General features: G+C 33.2%; 1 protein-coding gene across 6 annotated transcripts in view; it reads left to right on the top strand.

Moving 5' to 3' along the window:
• side-VIII (sidestep VIII) overlaps positions 1–19446 on the top strand; it is a 212520-nt gene that overhangs the window by 119666 nt on the left and 73408 nt on the right. For all 6 annotated transcript variants that reach the window (XM_036374846.2, XM_036374847.2, XM_036374848.2 and 3 more), the window contains one exon: positions 16630–16762. In XM_036374846.2, coding sequence (XP_036230739.1) covers positions 16630–16762 — 133 coding nt within the window. The remainder of the gene's footprint in view (positions 1–16629; positions 16763–19446) is intronic.

Here is a 19446-nt window from a genome sequence, read left to right as displayed (position 1 = left end):
ATCGATTATCGGTATTTTGTTTTTGTTATAATCGGACACATACGCGTATGTATAATATGTATGAATGAGAAAGTATACAATATATAAAGATCGAAAATAAGAACTGACCTGGAATAGCCAAGTAGGCGGTATTAGATTAAAAAGTAGTCGCTGTGTGAGAAGCCAATCTGACAACCGCTATTCTGCTGTTGAAAACCCTTTACCAGACAGAAAGAAGTGGGACAGCCTTCGTATGATCCACTAAAAGAGTGTGAGGAAAAGTCGCTAGCTTCAACTAAACTGAACACTCATTTGCTACCAAACGTGGATGCAGCCGTGAAGATTTTAATGCAGCTTTCGACTTATGCAGACAATTGAGTCTGGGTCTTTGTTCGGAACAGATTATTTCTAGCCGAAACAAAACTGTTACCAAAGGGTCTACTGTGGAAGTACTGAATAAAGCGAAATCTAGCTGCAACTAGAGATCAGCCGGTGGATAGAGCTCTCACTTATTGCTATGTTTTCACTGATATATGCGGTTCCGCTGTAAATTTGGTGAGTATGAAAGAGAAGTGGTAGCTCAATCAGCTGAGTGAGACAAAATGTAGTCTCAAAGATCTAGGATCACAGAGAGTGAGTCACTTGAAAGAACTTCTATCTATTTTTATGTACTTCTTTGCGATACGTTAACACTAAAAGAGAAGTATACTAGCGAAGATCTATTGAAGTAACAAATAGATTTGGTAAATCTATATGATGTCGGTTGGTCTGAAGTAACTTAAGCAACTGCTGGAATATTTGCAAAGTTTAACAAAAATAAGCTGTTGCCTACCAACACACTGAGTTTCTAAGTTATCCGTGGCGCTTATATAGACCTAGTTACTCAACCCACAGAGACCCTTAGGGGCTATTGTAGTTAATCCGTCTGCTCGTTACAGGCTTTGTAACAAATCTGAGAGGTTAAATATAAAACGGACCGCATTTCCTTAAAGTACCAAGTAAAGCAAGGTCAAAGAAAAATCGTCTCGGTACGAGAAGGCAAGAAATAGTCCGCCGATCGTTGGACGCAGCCGAGTATATTGCTGGTTTCACTGAAACTACCTGGATCTTGGGCGCTGATACCCACTATGTGAAGAGTTTGAGCTACAAAAATATTTTTCAATACAAGTTTCCTTGTGAAAGCACAACTAATTTAGCTTATTGATTGTTAAAACAGTTTTTTTGTTTTTGCTAGAATCGCCATTTTTAATTTTTCAAAGCTCATTATTTCAATATTTTCCAACACAGTCACCATTATCGCTGTTTTTAGTTGTCTCAAGCCACAGCAAAGTCAGCAGTTTAAAAAGTTAAAAGCCTGCCACATTTCCATGCAACTTACCAATCATCTAATGGATTATTTAATTATTTAGATTACTTAGCTACTTAAAAGACTAACGTAAGAATGCGTTCAAAGCTGCAAAGTCATCACTATTCATAAGAAATTTTATTCAAATATATTTTACACATACAAACAAATGTTTCAGCTACAAAATGAAATGTAAGAAAAGCAAATAAACGTGCCTTCATGCAAATATTTGTTCAGCAATTTTGTTTGTCTATGTGTGCGTGTGCTATTCCACCGACAGTAATACAACCATTAAAATGGTAAATGATACCTTAGGTATTTATTTCCTTTGTTAGCAATAAAACCTGCCACAGTTTACATGTAAAGAATTGTTGCAAGCAGAGCAAATAACAGCAAAAAATAAATAATAATAAATATAATACGGCAGTGTTGAATTTCGGAAATGTAGACGCAGCATTCTACGGCTAACACACGTAAATGCCGGACATCAAATGAGGTCTCCCTGTGCGTCAACTTGTAGCGAGAGCAATTTGATGATATAATATTATGCATTAGGGTAACTCTACTTTTTTGTATCAGAATGAAACTAAGCAAGCGACATTATTTTTTTTTTCCTTCGAACTACTGTAAGCTAAGGCTCAAGCGGTTCTTTAAGTAGTATATAATATAGTATTTCTGTAGAACATACTAGGCTACATTTTAGAAGCTCTCGAACCAGTATGATGGTCTATTTACGGTGGTAGGAAAATTGCTGTTTTGAAGGGTAAATCTTGAGCGCTTATAGCTCAAATTTTAGAAAACACCAATACAATAATACTTATATGTAAACTAAGGTCAAAAATGTCCGAAATGAAATGAGTATATCTCTCTCTGCTCTCAGTTGTTTTAGCTTCAAGTGTTGCTGGCATTATTTTATTAACCTGTTTGGGGTTCGGAAGCTGCGTCAGTACTGAAAGTGCTTAAAATCATTTGAAATTCCGGCACTTTTTACAGGAAACCTATATTAAAGTAGTAACCTACTGATAAAGCTATATATTTCCGAGATTAGAAACAGCTTTGATAGGTGAAGCGTTAGGGATGTACCTTTTGTGTCCAAAATACTCTCAAAGATCAAATATTACTTATCAAGTGTAAAAAAAATAAATTTATGCCCGCATTATTATTTACCGCGTGAAAAAAAATACCGATTCATATATAAATATTATAAAAATGTGATTATGTGTGAACAACGATTTTTAATAAGTCAGACTTGACTAGACTTTGGAAATCTGAACACCATTTAAAATCTCGTCTTAAGCCTACGAAAGTCTGCTGAAATATAGGTAAAGACTCGCATTGCTGTCTTTAAAGTTTTGAAATATTTTTTTTGAACTACCCTAACTTGTATATAACCAACCGATAATTTTCTTAATTATAATGTCTGCGACAAGCTATCTGAAGCATTTTTTTAACATAGTTTTGGACCATCCTAACTCGAATACAACCATGTGCATGTAGGCATAAATTTCTTCTAATGCAGCCACTCACCCGCTCCTTATCCTTTCAGCTGATTCAACCTATATTTGATAGACCAACATTAAAAGTGAATTTAGACAACAAAAGTAAATACAACAAAAAGTTAGACCAACATTTCTTGTGTACTTTGCAATTTTGGCGTCGAAAATTTTCTTTATTTTTCATGAATTGCCAAAGCTCGCACAAAGCTTAAATACATACAACTTTTTGTTGTAGGCCAATTTACGCACTTTTTTGCAATAACTAGACGAAGTAGTTAATCCTTTTTATTAACTAACGGCACTTAACTGAAGAAGAACACAAAATGAAAAAAAAACAACAAAAAAGAAAAAAAATTAAGAAAAAAATTGTGGAAAGCTCTATTTACTTTTATTGTCGCGAAATAATGTAGCTCAGCATTTCTTGTTGCTTTTTTAATAGCATTTGTGTTGTTGCTGCAATTACTGCTCGGTTATAGCGGCGTTGATTTTATTACTTTTGTTGTTGTTGTTGCTGTTATTGCTATTGTTGTTGTGTACTTCTTGCTAATGTTACTGGCATTTCGGGGTAATACTTGCTGTCGTTGCAACGATTTGTTTTCCAAGCAATAAAATCGCAACAACAACAAATTGTAATAATAACAGTCGTGCAATAACAATAGCAATATGTGTAAACAAAACACAACTCAAGGATAATAGCACCAAACCCGCACATTCCAAGCCATAAAGCATAATCAGCGAAGTGTCTGCATGTGTGTGTGTGTGTGTCAAGCAAGACGAAAGAAAAAAAGAGTATGTAGGTATGTATAATAATACTTGTAGATGAATTGCATTTAGGCGGAGCGTGACTGGTTAAAGCCAGCTGGTAACACATACTACAAGTTATGTATAAAATGAGCAATAATATACTCGTAGACCTGCCGAATCCTGTCAATAATGTCAATATGACTCGTCAAATGTACGAAATAATGGCGGTAGGTGAGAGGCAGAGAGGAGGAGCCTTAAAAAAGAATAAGAAAACGGCACTAAAGTGTTTACTTAGAAACTTGTTGGTGTATAAAAATAAGTATTAACACATTAAGGTGGTACTGTCTTTACAGAGTATTTAAACATTTTTTTTTGTCATAATAGGGTAAAAATATATATATTTAGAGGTTTTAGAAAATATCTTGATGTAGTTTGTTTTAGCATTCGATATAGGCTTTTTATCGAAAATCAGCAAGAGAAATGTTTTCAAAATAGAGGTTGGGTGTCATAGATGCATCGAAATTATAACATTATTTTTCAATAGCGCAAAACCTACATATTTTATTTCTAACTCTCTGAGTTTTACCAAAAAGCATGTGGAACAAATTAAAGGAACTGAGAAAAAAGTTTTATGTTAGTCGAGGAGTGTGCCCGGATTTTCTACTGTCGCCACCATTATCTGAAACTGCTCGGTGTATAATAACATTTATTTTTTTCCACATCATAAAATTTTACTGTAGATATCATATTGAAGAAAGAGACACACGCTCGGCAAAGGGCTCAATTAAGATGGGGAGGTCATCTTTGTATCTCATATGTCTCAGATATGTCGGCTCTCACACTCTTACACATAGAAATGTTTATGTGTCCGCAAAACTCAGTAAGAGAGCGTATTTAATACCTGCTGAGAATTTTTTTTGTAAATCTTCAGTTATTATCTAACGGTGCTTCGAATGAAATTTGACCTGTAATAAGCCCATCAAGCATGCTCTTCGATTATTCAATCGGTAAGAAGTACGTCAAAGAGGTGGATCTGGGATATATATTATTTATATTGCCTTGTTTTGCTTTTGAAAGACAAATTTGACTATTTTTCAAAGCACGAAAAACGATCCTCGATAGAGATTTACATTGATACTATACATTGCTTTTACATTATAACAATTTTTACTGGAATATTCAGTTTTTGGTTGTACGGTAGACAAATTAATAACATTTTTTCTTCATAGAAAGGAAAATAAATTTCTTCAAAACAAAAGGCAAGTAAATGGTAATAAGACAAAAATTCCAGCTCAGCAAAAACTTCAATGTTCCAGTAATTTATTTAACCGATCACCTTAACTCACAGCTTAAACTTGTGTATGCAAGCACCATGAGTAGTTTGTCAGCGTGTGGTCGCCTAAAGCAAATATACTTTACATCATTATCCCCATTTTTACATTAAACAACATTACTCACGGCATGGATGCTCACGAGTATGTATATATAGGTAGGTATATAATATATTTATCATGGCTACACCGCCGTAGCTCTCGCATGAGCTTACTTAGCGGCACGCCTGCGATGTCAAGCAAATCTGCATTGTTCTCCAAAGCCTTTCATAAAAGCGTTGGTTACTTTTACTTTGCAGTTGTTGCTTTCATTATTGTTGTCACTCTTGTTGCTGTTGTGCTTTAATGCATACCACGCTTGCGTTGTGGTTGTTGTTGCATTATTGTGGCAATATTTACTACTTTTCGTCGCAGCGTCGACAATGACAATGGCTTGCATGACAAAAAATCACAAAAACAACAATAAAGCAACAAGCTTAAAGTGCCTACCTACTTTCATTATTGCATGTATATGACAAAGGCATATTTGCACAACCTTATATAATATACATACAAACACTTTTATAAACTTTATAACAGGCAACGCTGCGTAAAAGCTGGAGAAAAAACACAAAAATGCCAACAACAATAGTACGGTGTAAAAATAGCATGTGAAATCGGAAAATCAGCTAGCCGCAAGCTTTGAAGCATACACTCAGGCGCTGAGTGCAGCTTATGACATTTGCATGTCTGGGTTACATTAAACTAAATGAATTTCGCAGCAGAACTGCGATTTAAGTAATCCGGTTTCCTCAGAACATCAAGGTCTTATGTTATGTAGTAAAATGTTGTGAAAGTCACCACTTTCTACCGTTACAAAACACATTAGACGTCAAGAATGTGTCGCGGAATTTTAAACTGACGCGCGGTGAGACAGCACTTCATTTTTTGTTGACAATCTGGGTGTGTTCTCTCGACTAATTTAATATTTTGGCTATTAAAAAATGTAGAGAGCTTAATTCCGAGTACAATTTTATGGCAAATTTGCTTTGAGACTCAACTCACATTAAAGGTTAGGTTATGTCTCAATATAACTAAACTTAATATAACATAACTTAACATAACATAATATAACATAACTTAACATAACATAACATAACATAACTTAACATAACATAACTTAACTTAACATAACATAACATAACATAACTTAACTTAACTTAACATAACATAACATAATATTACTAAACACAACTTAAAAATAACATAACTTAACATAACATTACATAATTTAACCTGAGGATAAACACATTAAGGTAAAAAAAATATTTTGAAAAAAAAAGATTTAATTCAGAAATATTTTTTCTAATGATCACTAACTAAACAAGCAACCCACGTAGTTAGTGCCCATTACTTTTCGAGCATAAAGCTTTAAATACTTAAAATATTAAATATAAAAATTTATGCTTCAAGGGAACTAATTCTCAGTAATTTTTCGAAGCTTCAAAGGACAAATACACCTACATGCATGGAAACATATATACATATATATAAATATATCTCTAACACGAAATGGTTCTTAAGTAATTGCCTTAACACCGGCGCCGCTACTATCAAAGCAGCAATTAATTAGCAATCACAATTCGCGCATAATTTCCAATTAATAACGGATAAATATGCAACAGAGCTAGTAATTCGTTTTAGACTAGCGCGCATGTTGATTGTACATATGTATATATTCATGTACACACATACATATATAAATGCATTGCTGTTGCATTACCAAACGGTAATTACAAATCCAAACGAATGATAACCAAATTTTGTTAACGAAAACGGCAGTAGCACTTGCATTGGGTAATTTATAGTGTATGTACATGTGTGTGTATGTAATATAAATGTAAGCATATTATTATATATATTACATAGGTGTGCATATATATTATATATTATTTAAATACACAATTAATGCGCATATAAATGGAAAAAATACATGTGGCATCGTATTGACATATTTTATAACAGCACACCTACACATTCACTCGCATACACATAGCTATACATATATAAATATGATTACTTATTATTTCTATCGCAATAATTATGGGAAGTATAATGTAGCAGCTGCAATAATTAATATTCCCATTCAGCTGACTGAGCATAATCAAAGCAATACTAAGATGAAAGCGCTCCCTCCATTGGCATACTTCAGCGTTTATTCACATTAAGCTGTTGGTATTAACATAAAAATGTGATTAACTGAGGCAAATGCTAGCCAATTAATTAGACGAAATTAATATTTTGAGGTTAAGTGCGAATTTTGTGTTAGAAAGTGTGGATTTTGCTGTAATAATCGACGATGGGACTAAGAACACCGTGTAAAGTTGAAATAATATACATATATGTATGTATAGGTATTGGGGTGGGTAAAATAAATCGATTTTTTTTTCGCTTGGTACTCTGAAAAATAGGTTGCTAGACACCTCTCAGAAAGTGTCCGCCTTCGCCTTAAAGTTTTCTATTTTTGCTTTTAGAAAAAGCTGATGTATATATTGAAAAATAATTTAAAAAAGGGATGAATATATATATGGTAGAGGGAAACAGAGAGTACAAAAAAACCAGTACAATATATATTCTGAGTACAGCGCCATCTAGCGAGCTTATTTTTTCAATTTGAATAAAATTAGATCAGAACTAACTATTAGATAAAAATAAAAAAAATGATGTGCTCATGAAAAAAATATTAAATAAGTGCAATAATTCTAACGAAATTCACTTCTTCACTACTAAATAAGAGCAATTTTTGTACACTTAAAACTACATAGCGACCTTTTTTGTAAAGAAAGTGGAGCTTTGATGCTAAAATTTTCATGAAAAAGACGCTGTAATTATTTGGAAAGACCTTCTTCGATTTTTTCTCATTTGCTTTCACTTCCAATTCCTCTCACTCCTATCCCAATTCATGCAATATTTTATCCAACTTTTTCTAACTAGTTTAGCAACTTTGCTACAATTACAGCAATTGTAACCAATAAAGCAGCTAAATTAAATGTAATTAATTAACAGTTAGAACATTTCAACATAACAAAATTACAGTTTCATGCACAAAACCGTTATATGTTTGAATGTATGCACGAAAATAGGCGCAAAAAAGCAATTGCTCTTGGGTTACGTATACGCCATGGCGGCTGAAAAGGCTACAAGCAAGCTTAAATGGCAAATATGAAGCTTTTTACAAGCAAATATATAAAAATGCTTTGCTTCAAGCAAATTTCAACATTTTCACACAAATTCGATGACATTTCACATGTCACTCCTAGCTAGAGTATGCTGCAAAAAAGCACTCAAATTGAGTGTAGCAGCCAAGTTGAGTTGCCAACCGCAAATTTCTACGCATTTCCTTCAATTAAAAGCGTTTAAATTAACTACAGCACTACACATTGAACGTTGTCTGCATACGCATATACATATATATAACTGTTTTTTGTGTGCGTTTATATGTATGTGCTTGTGTGCAGCGCGCACGTTAGCTGTCTCTGTAATTAGCTAATTGCGATAATTAAATGCTTCGCTAATGCTTTCATTTAACCATTGAACAAATGATGGCGGTGCCGTACATGCACATATATATACATACACATATACATATATCTTAACATGCACATATATTAAAGCATACAACAGCGCTGCCATTTTCTATTACACATATAAAAACACATATGTATGGCTGTGTGCGTGCGCTTGCTCTCGACAGCTAACATCATGATTACTGTTAGCCAGCGCTGAGTCGCCTCTGGCAATTTACATATTTTACATTTACAAATTCGGCATATAAAATCATGTCAACCCCCCAATTTTGTTTAGCTGCCAACGCAATTTCCGCGCTCGCATATACCTCGCTGGCTAATAAAGCAAAAGCGCTTGAAATTCGCTCGTTCGTGCGCATTTTGTCTTGTTCGCTTCAATTGTGTGCAATTAGCGTTCAAATACATGTATGCGTGTGTGTATGTGTCTTATTCAGCTTATGACAGTCGACATATCAAAATCGTTTGGAAACTCGGACACTTTTGTTGAACACTGTTATATATATGTGTTTATGCTATTTGTGGCACATATTTGCATAAACTGCTGCGCTCTGCGTTCAATTTTTGGATTATTCGTGTTATTTGTTTCGTTGTTGTTGAGCTGTTAGATTGCGCCATTTTGGATCCGCCCATTAATGAGCCAATACAAATTTGTTTAGTTAGTCGTAATTATGAGCTACAAAGACAACAAAACAAAAAAAAAACAGAAAAACAATTGTGGTTGGAAAAATTACAAAAATACAACAAATTATTGTTGAAAAAAATAAGGAACAAAAAAACAACAAATTTTTGTTGTAAAATATTACAAAAAATTGTTGTGTGCATTGCTTAAACAATGTCGTCACAAACAGAAAATTTTTTGTACACCGCAAAGGATGCAGGATAGGAATTTGCTTTATATAGTCCATTTTTATTATTTTTTTATAAAGCAACAAAAAATTATTGCCTCTGTGGCAACGCCTATTTCCATTTGAATGCGTTCTTTTGAAATAAAGATTACAAGTTATAAATAAATATTTTTTTTTACTGTAAAGGTGAAGTAAGTGTTCAGAGCATAAATTACACTAGTCAACACAAATTTTTTTATATTGAGAAACTTAACATATTTGATTTTTAATAATTCAAAAATATTGATTTACAGCTTCTTGCATCAAAAATAAAGATAATATACAATGTAGCTAAATCAAAGGTTTATTTGAGTACTTAACAGAATTCTTAAGTTGTTAAATTGTGTAATAATGAAATAAAATATAGTGGGTCACCAACTTTCGGCGTTAATTCTTTGTATAAAATGTTTTATTTAAATCTAAATCTTATTTTAAATGAAAATATTATTAAAGTTTGCCTGGAGTATTTTCGAACTAATTACACTAGTCAACATGAAAAAAAATTAAGAATAATCCACCATTAAAACGTTGTACTACATAAACTATTATAAAATTTTAATAAAATTAAAATTTGGTCTGCCAAAAGTGTTTTGAAATTTACTACACTAGTCTACATAGGTTAAAAATTTCTAACAAAATTTTAATTTTCTTATTAAAAATTTGTTAAAATTACTATAATCTTGAATAAATATAGTTTTTTGAATTACTAAAAGTAATTTCTAACTAACTACACTAGTCAACTTAAGTTAAAATTTTTACCAAAATGGAAGTTGCTTTAATGAAAGTTTGGAAAAATTCTTCAATAAAAAGAATTATTTAAATTTCTGAAAGTGATTTGTGACTAACTACACTAGTCAACATAAATTGACAATTCGTATCGATATTGTAACATCCTTTATCACAAATTTATAAAATTACTATAATCTTGCATATAAATATTTATGTAAAATTCTAAAAGTAATTGGTGATCATTACACTAGTTAACATATGTTGCAAATTTTTATCAATTATTGCACATTCGTTATAACAAATTTATAAATTATTATAATCAAGAATAAAAGAAATTATTTCAGTTTTTGTGTGATTTGGGTCTAACTACACTAGTCAACATAAAAATTTTAAGCAAAATATTATATCCTCTATAATCATTTATGGGTCTGAAAATGTTTTGCAACTAATTGCACTAGTCAACATAAGTTGAAAATTTAATCAGAAGTTCAACTCTCGCTATTAAATAATTTGTGCAAAACAGTAATTTTTAGTAAAAGAATAAATAAAATAATAGTTTTTAAAGTGATTTGGGTCTAAATACACCGTTCGCAATAAAGTAGAATATCTTTTTAATTAAAATTTTGAAAAAAAATTATATAGTATAATCTTAAAAACATATGTGGGTATCTGAAAATGCTTTGGTGCTACACTAGTCAACATAAAATGTGTCACATTCACTTTTTCAATTTTCTGTATTGCATTCATACTAAAATAAAATAATTTTTTCAAATTTTAAGAAAATTTACGCCCGACTGCTCACACTACACTAGTCAACACCTGTTGAATATTATAGCAGTTTTTGATTTTTTTTGACATTTTTGTAATTTTACTCATAAGTTTTCGCTCTGAAAAGTAGACTACGTTTATATTACTGCGCAGCCAACATAAAAACATATATAAAATTGGACTCCATTAACACACATATGACATATAACTACATCGCTCTTCAATAGTCTTAATGTTAAAGCACTTCTAATTTGCGAAATTTCCAGCAACATGACAAAATCAGCCACAAACAACCACAAAATCATGTCATATAAGTTGCCACAAAATTATATATATATTACAAATATACATATGTATGTATATTTATTGCTTATAAATATGTATGTTTGTGCACATATTCAGATATTCAGTAGCTTATGACACAGAGATGCGAGGCAGTAGACCACAAAATGAGCTGACATAAATGCTGTGCAATTTCCAGTTCAAAGACAGGATATGGCAAGTGTCTAAGTGTCTGTGGGTGTGCGTAAATTAATAATTATGTGTGTTATTAGCAGGACTTTAAACGTGTGAGTATAGAGTGAAGTCATGAGTGTTTTTGGTCAAGTGAGGTGATAGGAAAAATAAGCGATAGCCTGACAGGGAATGCGAGAGAAAATAGGAATTAAACAATTAGCAGGAAAAATATTTATTTTATAATTAATTTATATATAAATTATTAGTAGTAATAGTTATAAGAAAGTCTACATTGAACTTCACAAAAAGCATAAAGCTCAAAGTTTTCCAAATTTGAAAAACACAGTTAGCGTCTCAAAAACCAACCAAAATAACAACTCAAGAGTCAACTATAACTACTTTTTTCAATTTTTCACCAATTCGTTAGCATTTCTTTAACTAAACTCAAACACTTTTACCACGTGGTATATGGGAAGCTCGACTAATAACAACTATGCGGTCAGTGCGTCCCATCAAAGCGTTTTGTGTGCGAGTATATTGCATAAAATACTGAATAGTCATAATTATAATAACATACATATACGTGTACATATATTGCACACAAACACACAAACTAATACAAACGCAATCAATGCAACTAAGCACATTTAAGCGCTCATTACTTGGTTAACTGTAATGTAATGCGTATATTTTGAAGTCTCACACTCACCAGTGTTTCGTCTATGTCAATGCAAGTAAATAAGAAAAACAACAACAACAACAAGCGTGCAACTTAACTAAAACATATTAAATGGCGCAAACTAACAACAAACAACAGAGCGGTAGTGAAGTGCAATGCAAATTATGTGACAGCTACCTAGCTTTTGTTGTACTTAACGGTATAGTAAAATTTGACATCGAAAAAAGAGAGCATGAGAGAGATATTATATAGTTCAGCTATAACGCTAACTGGTTCGGAAGTAATGCGTAACTGGTTACTTTCGATAAATATGAATTATTTCAAAGCAATTTTCATGGATTCAAGTTTCGGCCGAAAAAATACTAATAGGATTTGTCAAATATTTAATATTACTACTGTTACGGTATAAAAATTATGTTTTACCTTCCGTGTCTCACTTCGGAAACTTTTTGCCAGATCTTGAAGGTCTAGTTCAAACCTATCTTATAGGTCAACTACTGTATAGAAAACCAAAGGAATAACAGAGTCGGTTTCATTCCGGGAACTGACATAAATAGTTCTAAAACTGGTTGCATATAGGGTCAACGATTAAATAGATACGGTCTATAAGCTCATATCGTATATATCTACCTATTCACATATCACAAAATGCTGGTTACTTAGAGATTATGGTCGCATAAAAAAACCAAAGCGGTGGCAGCAGAAGCCTTATCAAAGGTGTGCAGACACCACAAACCCTAATTTGCTGATAACGCACTAACTGGTTCTATATAAACTACGTAAAGTTGAGATTCATTTGGAAGCATACGTTGTTTTTTTTTAAAGAAGTTTTTTTGTGAGATTCAAAGCATACTAAAAGTCTAAAAAAAATATAAATTAGCAGTACCGATGTCAGAAAATCCCAACAGGTTCCAATCTAACCAGTTTCAGCCCACACCTGTAACCTACGGATTTTCCACTGGTTCCTCTTTAACTAAAACCAGACTAGTTCAGTAACCAGCACACATTTACTTCTATATGCTTCTATCTACAGCTACAAAAAAGTCATTTCGAAGAAAGTGTTTATTAGAGCGTAAAGCGCACCCATTCATACAGCAAATTTATAGGTTATGTATGCACCCATACATACATACATACAGCTATAGCTACACATAAGTACAGTACTTTCATGATTGCTTTGGTAAGTTTGTGTGTGGTTAAGTGCCTGTGTATTATGGCTATAAACATTTTATGTGATAGTTTGCTCACTGGAAGTAGGTGAATGTCACCAAATACTTTGTGGGTCCCTTACAGAACCTGCTATGCTGCTCGGTGCCTCTCCAACGTTGTTAAATATGTATGTGTAATAAATTGTTGAGCTCAAATACTGGTTGATTGCATTTGGCAAAGTGCTGGTAATATGTAAATACCTGCATATGTGTTTATTTGCACCTAAATTGACATAAACCACATTTTATAAGCCATAAATTTCACTGCGGTTATAGTGTAACCGCAAAATGAAACGAGAGCATTTCGGCAATAAGCAATATTTTCGTATAAATATTGTAAATGGAAGTGAAATTTCAAAGTATTTTGTGGTATTTGTATGAAAACACAAACTCAAATATTAAACATATATACTCATATTTAATATTAATTTACTTCTAAATTGGAAAACGCTTATATTTACACAATTTGGTAATCACAATAGAAACTCCCTTTAAAACACTGAAATATAAAGTTAAGGAGCAGTGATGTAGTAAGCCTAATTGCAGGATAAATTAGATCGCTGGCCAGCAGGAACGAACTCAAAAGCTCAGATAAATACCTTATCTATCTGCTAAGTACCAACTCTCACTATTAATGTTCCACGCAATTTTAATGTGTAATATACTTCCGCTCCAGATTTTCTTTTTTCAAATCTTTCACTTTTAATGAATTGTTTATCCTACTACAAAATTAAAAATCTTAAAATCACAAACCAAAACTGCTTCATAATATTTTCAAAAATTCACTTACAAGTATTCCTTACAATTCCCCAGATAAAAAGCCCGAAATTAGCTGTTGCATAAACAAATTAAAGTCGCGTGTAAACAAGCTTCTCACTTTTTTCAAAATTCCCAATTTGATTAGCGCGCATTTTGCTCCCAATTTTTGTTGTGATTATGCGGCGTTATGAACTCTATTTGGACGCTTCATCAACCGCGACCTAATTAAATTAAAAATTTGCCATTTGTATGGTGGCAATGAGAATAACAACGTCAACTGCAGATGGCATGGTGTAAACAACTCGTTGTAAAAACATGGCTATACTTGTAAATTAGGATAAGGGTGCGTTGTTGGAAAATAGCAGAGATATCAGGGAGTAAAGTTGAGTGGTGAAAGGAAAAAGTTCAAGTTCGCTTATTAAAATTTGCTAACCAGATTTTATTTGCATATATTGCTAAGAGGGCTGGGAAATTAAAGAAGAAATGCATAATAAAGCAAATAATGGAAAAATATTTGGAAGAATTGTTAACGGAGAGAGCCTGCCACGCCACCTAATTTTTTGTCAATGCTAGGTGTATTTTCTGCTAAGCGACAACAGTGTTACAAATGAAATGTTGCCTACAATTAGTCGCATTTTCTCAACTAAGTCACACAGCTATTACGCTTTTTTTAAATAAAGATAATATAGCCTACGTTTAGGCACATATCCTAGGAGACATTTAGCGAGCAACATATAGGTACAACCATATATTGTATTTACATGTAGTTTATATAGATGTTCGACTTGAATATTTTTAGTAGTAAATAACATTTAGTCTCGGGGTAAAGTGTTCCAATAAGTCTTTTCCCGAGGTTTTATTATCAAAAATCAAACAAATTAAAGGCGATTTCCGTTTGTAGAAAAGAGATCATTAATGGAGTGACTAGCATAGAGAAGATTATGATTTCATATCCCAATCGCCTCAAAAACTTAAGTCATGAATAACATGCTGCCATTAGTAATTGTCAAAACAGAAAATGTCAAGGCATTTGACATGTGGGGCTACGTATTTTTTCGGACGTAAAAGTTCAGGTCGATTAGTTCGGTATGTTTTTTAAATTTGCAATGCTACATTTAAACAAAATTCTCAATTTGACTTTATGAGTTGTTAACGAGAAATTTAGAAAGAAACGTTGCCTACATTAAGGCGCATTTTTAAGCGAAGACATACACCTAACATGGTTGAAGTAAGTTAATGGAATCTTTTTTACTTATTCTTCTTCTATCATGTTATAAAGAGAATCATGATTATTAAATCTTATTTTCGTCTTTTAAGACACCTTATTAAAAAATTAAAGTAGCAAGTTAAAAGAAAAACTATAGTAAAAATACTTGTAATTATTACAGAAGAAAATATTCTTTATACAAAAAGTCCAAGTTATAAAGTTTTGAATAAAATATTTTAGCAGATATTCAAGTTAATTTTTTATTTCTCCTTAATTATATCAAAGAGTAATTCTCAAAATTTTACTGCTTCGTATAGATTTAATTTAAATTAAAAAAGCCTACATTTAGGCGCTTTATCGTAGCCAAGAAACACACTTAATAAATAAAAAGAAGTAGTAAAAATACTTTCGTAGCCAAGAAAAACACCTAATAAGTTAAAAGAAGTAGTAAAAATACTTATAAATATGCTACAGAAGTATAATATTCTAAAAGAAGAAGTCGAGGTTATGGATTTTTTAATAAAATTTGTATAAGAGAGTAATTCTTAATTTCACTGCTTCATATAAATTTAATTTTACTATTTTCTATAAAACTACTTAACGGCAAATTTCCTAAATCCACTTTTAGTTGCCACTAAACACTGCGAACCAAAAGTTCAACACCCAAAAATATATAATATAAATCGCGTTTTGTCCGAACAAATAACAAATAACTTCAAAAAACCAGAAGAGTAGTAGTGCGAATTAACTTAAAGGAGTTAGCAAAAGGCTTAAAAGCAATTTTGTAAATGTCACGGAAAAGTCCTTTAGTGCCGCTTAAGTCTGCAACACTGCAAGGATGCTAGAAAATTTTTCAAGACATAATAAAGAAAATAAGATGGTAAACGGCAACGAGCCGAAGCTCGCGTTAGCATTGTTTAACCCTTAAGGATGTCTAACGCACACACTCATATACATACATACTTACACACTAACAGCCTTAAACACAATTGCGCCGCTATGCGCTACTTGGCTTCATTTAGCTAGTTCATTGCAGCAAAAGGAAAATAGGAGTAAAACAAAAACAAAACAGCCCACTCCAGCCGAGTGTGCTTGTCCTCATTTTGATTTATCCCTTTCGTTCACTCCTTTTCACGCATACACCGTCATATATGTATATATATCTACAACTCTTTACTGCATTTTCCACTTACACTTTGACCTCGCGCCGCCACCCGACGCCCACCGCGAATCTCCTGCCTTCAGGTAATTTGTAGCGCTAATTACTCGTTATTTGTTTTTCGAATCCCCAGGTTATTTGTCCTTTAAAGAGCTTTGTAAATTATTTGAAATTTTTCTCGCTACAATTCTTTTACGCCGCTGCTGGCGAAGTTGCATTTCTTTGCTGAATTTTTTCGTAATTAAGTTAGACTTTCACTTTGTTAATTTATCTCACATTTTAATACGTTTCTTCTTTGTGTGTTTTTTCGCCTTTGCAGGACCGCCCGTACTGTCCGAATCCATCCAAGGCACATTGGGCCGTTTGCCTTGTAATGTGACGCCGCCCATACTAGAGGATCGCGTTGCACTTGTAATTTGGTTTAAAGTGGGTCTGAAGACGCCCATTTACAGGTGAGTGAAGATTAAGTTAAAAGCTAATTGTAAAAAATGGGCAAATAATACCAGAAGCTATACAATACAAATTTACTTAAGTCGCAAGTTGTACGGTGCTGCTGCGTATTAAGGATATGTCTCTATGGCGCAGCGCTCTTTTTGGCTTCAAATTGGACAGTATTAGCACAAATATGTTAAAATATTACTTTGATGGAGCTTGGTTTGTCATTTGTTCCTCAGGTTCTCGGCAAATACCATGCCACCTAAATTTTTTACGAGTTCCGACCAGCACTCACAGTGACAATGCGAAGTGAGAGCAATTATCGAGCAATATTACACATGTAAATCTATTTTCTGAAGAGTCAATTCAACTAAATCACAGTCACAGTCTGAAAACTTTCCAGTTTACATGGTAAAGACCGCCGCTCTTTCAACTGCATTAGTAAAATTAGCGTCAGTTTATTTTCTTGGTCTTAGATTTGAGGAAGTTCGGCTGGCTTCTTTGTTCGGTAAAAAAGGTGAATAAACGGTTCCAGAGAGCAGCAAACACGGCAGTTAGGTCTTGGGATCAAAATGAACCCAGATGTGTATCCTACCAAAGGTTTGCATTCGGCGGGGTTTTTAAAAAAATTTGGAAAATTTCTTCTGCCTCTACAATAATATTAACCGTAACAATTGATTCTAAGGACCAAAGCCCAGACCCATACTTGAGATCATAGAGCTCCTTTACCATTTCATATCAAAGGCAGACTATTACATAAAAAACTGTTGCTTCTGATCTCTTGGTAGCTGAGAAAGTTACCTGCAATAACTTGAGCCATAAAGAGAATATGAAACTTGCCCGGAAGACAGCCGTTGGTAAGAGTATGAATTTAATTTCCTCCTAGCTACCTAGCCTTATTTCAATTCTGGGTAACTTTTAAGAATGAGGAAAATAACAAAGTGAACGCGGAACTCTTACATCTAAGGAAGTTTTTGATTCTTGATAGTTATAATTAAGTCAAGTTTGCTTAAAAGACTTTCCTTTGTTGGGGTTAAGGGGACGCTTTGTAGAGCTCGCAACGTGAAGCATTCAGGTTTAAGACACTCGACTTTCGAGTACATCTCGGAGTTGTGACATGAATATTCCTTTCTTGAAACCAGTGGGATGTTTCGTAGCTCATCCAATCAAGCAACCAAGTTTTAGACACTTGAGCTTTGAGTACACCACGGAGCTGTGGGATGAATATTCGCAAGATTCAAGAGCGACGGGGTCATGAAGGTTTGCTTTGCGCTTTAAAACAGACCTTCTAAAATTGATATGTAGAGCTGCTTATTACGTAGAATTCAACGCAGACCTTAAATCCGAGCTTATGAATATTTTTGATGTTTTTCTGAGCCACTTTGCAGGCAGTGAAGAGGTCGCAGACTCAATATCAGCTAGAATTTATTATATTTTATTGATAGCAATTATTGAGATAGTAGTCTGTGTACATCTACTTCGCTTCTTAATGGAGCACGGAGAGATATTTTGATACACCTCTCTAACGGCAGCCATCGTAGGTCCCATGCAGTATCTACGCTGAGCTCAGTCAACCATACCAAAGAAAATAGATTCAAGTGCCTCAGACCAATAAAAATAAAATACTTTTTAAAGCTGAGAAAATATGATTGCGTCTTTGTTACTTCGCAATAAAATAACTCAAAACATAAAAACTTCATACAACACTATGCAACACAGCTTGTGTACGCTGCACAGATGGCAAGTGGCTGAGCAAAAACTTTAATTAAAATTTCGGGTAGCATATGCGCTTACAGCGGCACAGAGTGCAAAAAAGAAAGTCAGAGAAGAAGGGGAAGATGAGCATAACAAAACAAAAATAAGAGTAAGTCATATCTCAATAACAACAACTACAATAGTGAAAAGCACAATAAGTTTCGCAAAAGTAAAGCGAATAAAAAGCAAAAAGCGAGCAGAATTTGTTTAAACTAAAAGAGTTCGCAGCTGTTGCTGTTGCGGCCACTTGCATTGTACTTATTGCAGTTATTGTTTTCGCTTTTCGAAAATAATGCTTAAAGGATAACAAGCACTTAGTCAAGTTCTTCAGCGGCCAATAAAAGAGAGAACGGAAATCCGCTTAATTGAAGGGAGCGGCGCACACGATATGCTCACACACTATTTCTACGTAGAAACATACGGTACATATGTATTTAACAGCCGTTAATAAACAATCTGTTATGATGTGGAAGAAATATTGAAAATTAAATTGAATATACATAAAAGCTCTATGTGCAATGGGAAGACCAGCCTTAATGCGTCAGCTGATTTGAACCGTTATAATCCGAAAAAATTTTAAAAGTAGATAGCACTGAGCTTACATGTCCTAAAATATCGTATCTTATCGAAAGAGAGAGAGAGAATAAAAAATCATAAATTAACTGTTGTTTAATTAATCAGCTGATGCTGACCAATGAGTCTTACAATAAATATTTAGACTATTTTGCTCATATAACTTTTGTATAACGATTTCGGACTCTTTTTAGTAGCTTATGCCCTGACTACATATAGAGATACTATTGAAGTCGATGTTTGCTTTCCTAACGAACTTGTTAAGGATCTCTTAACATCTAAAGAGCATATGATTGCTAAAGATCGATGTCTACCTCAATATTGAAAAAATTTAGACTTTTGAATTCCTGTAATTTTGGGTCTCCCCGTCCAT

This window comes from Bactrocera oleae, chromosome 4, assembly GCF_042242935.1.
Source record: "Bactrocera oleae isolate idBacOlea1 chromosome 4, idBacOlea1, whole genome shotgun sequence".
Lineage (NCBI taxonomy): Eukaryota > Metazoa > Arthropoda > Insecta > Diptera > Tephritidae > Bactrocera > Bactrocera oleae.
The sequence above is the reverse complement of the archived record's forward strand: the minus strand, read 5'-3'. Positions and strand labels throughout refer to the sequence as shown.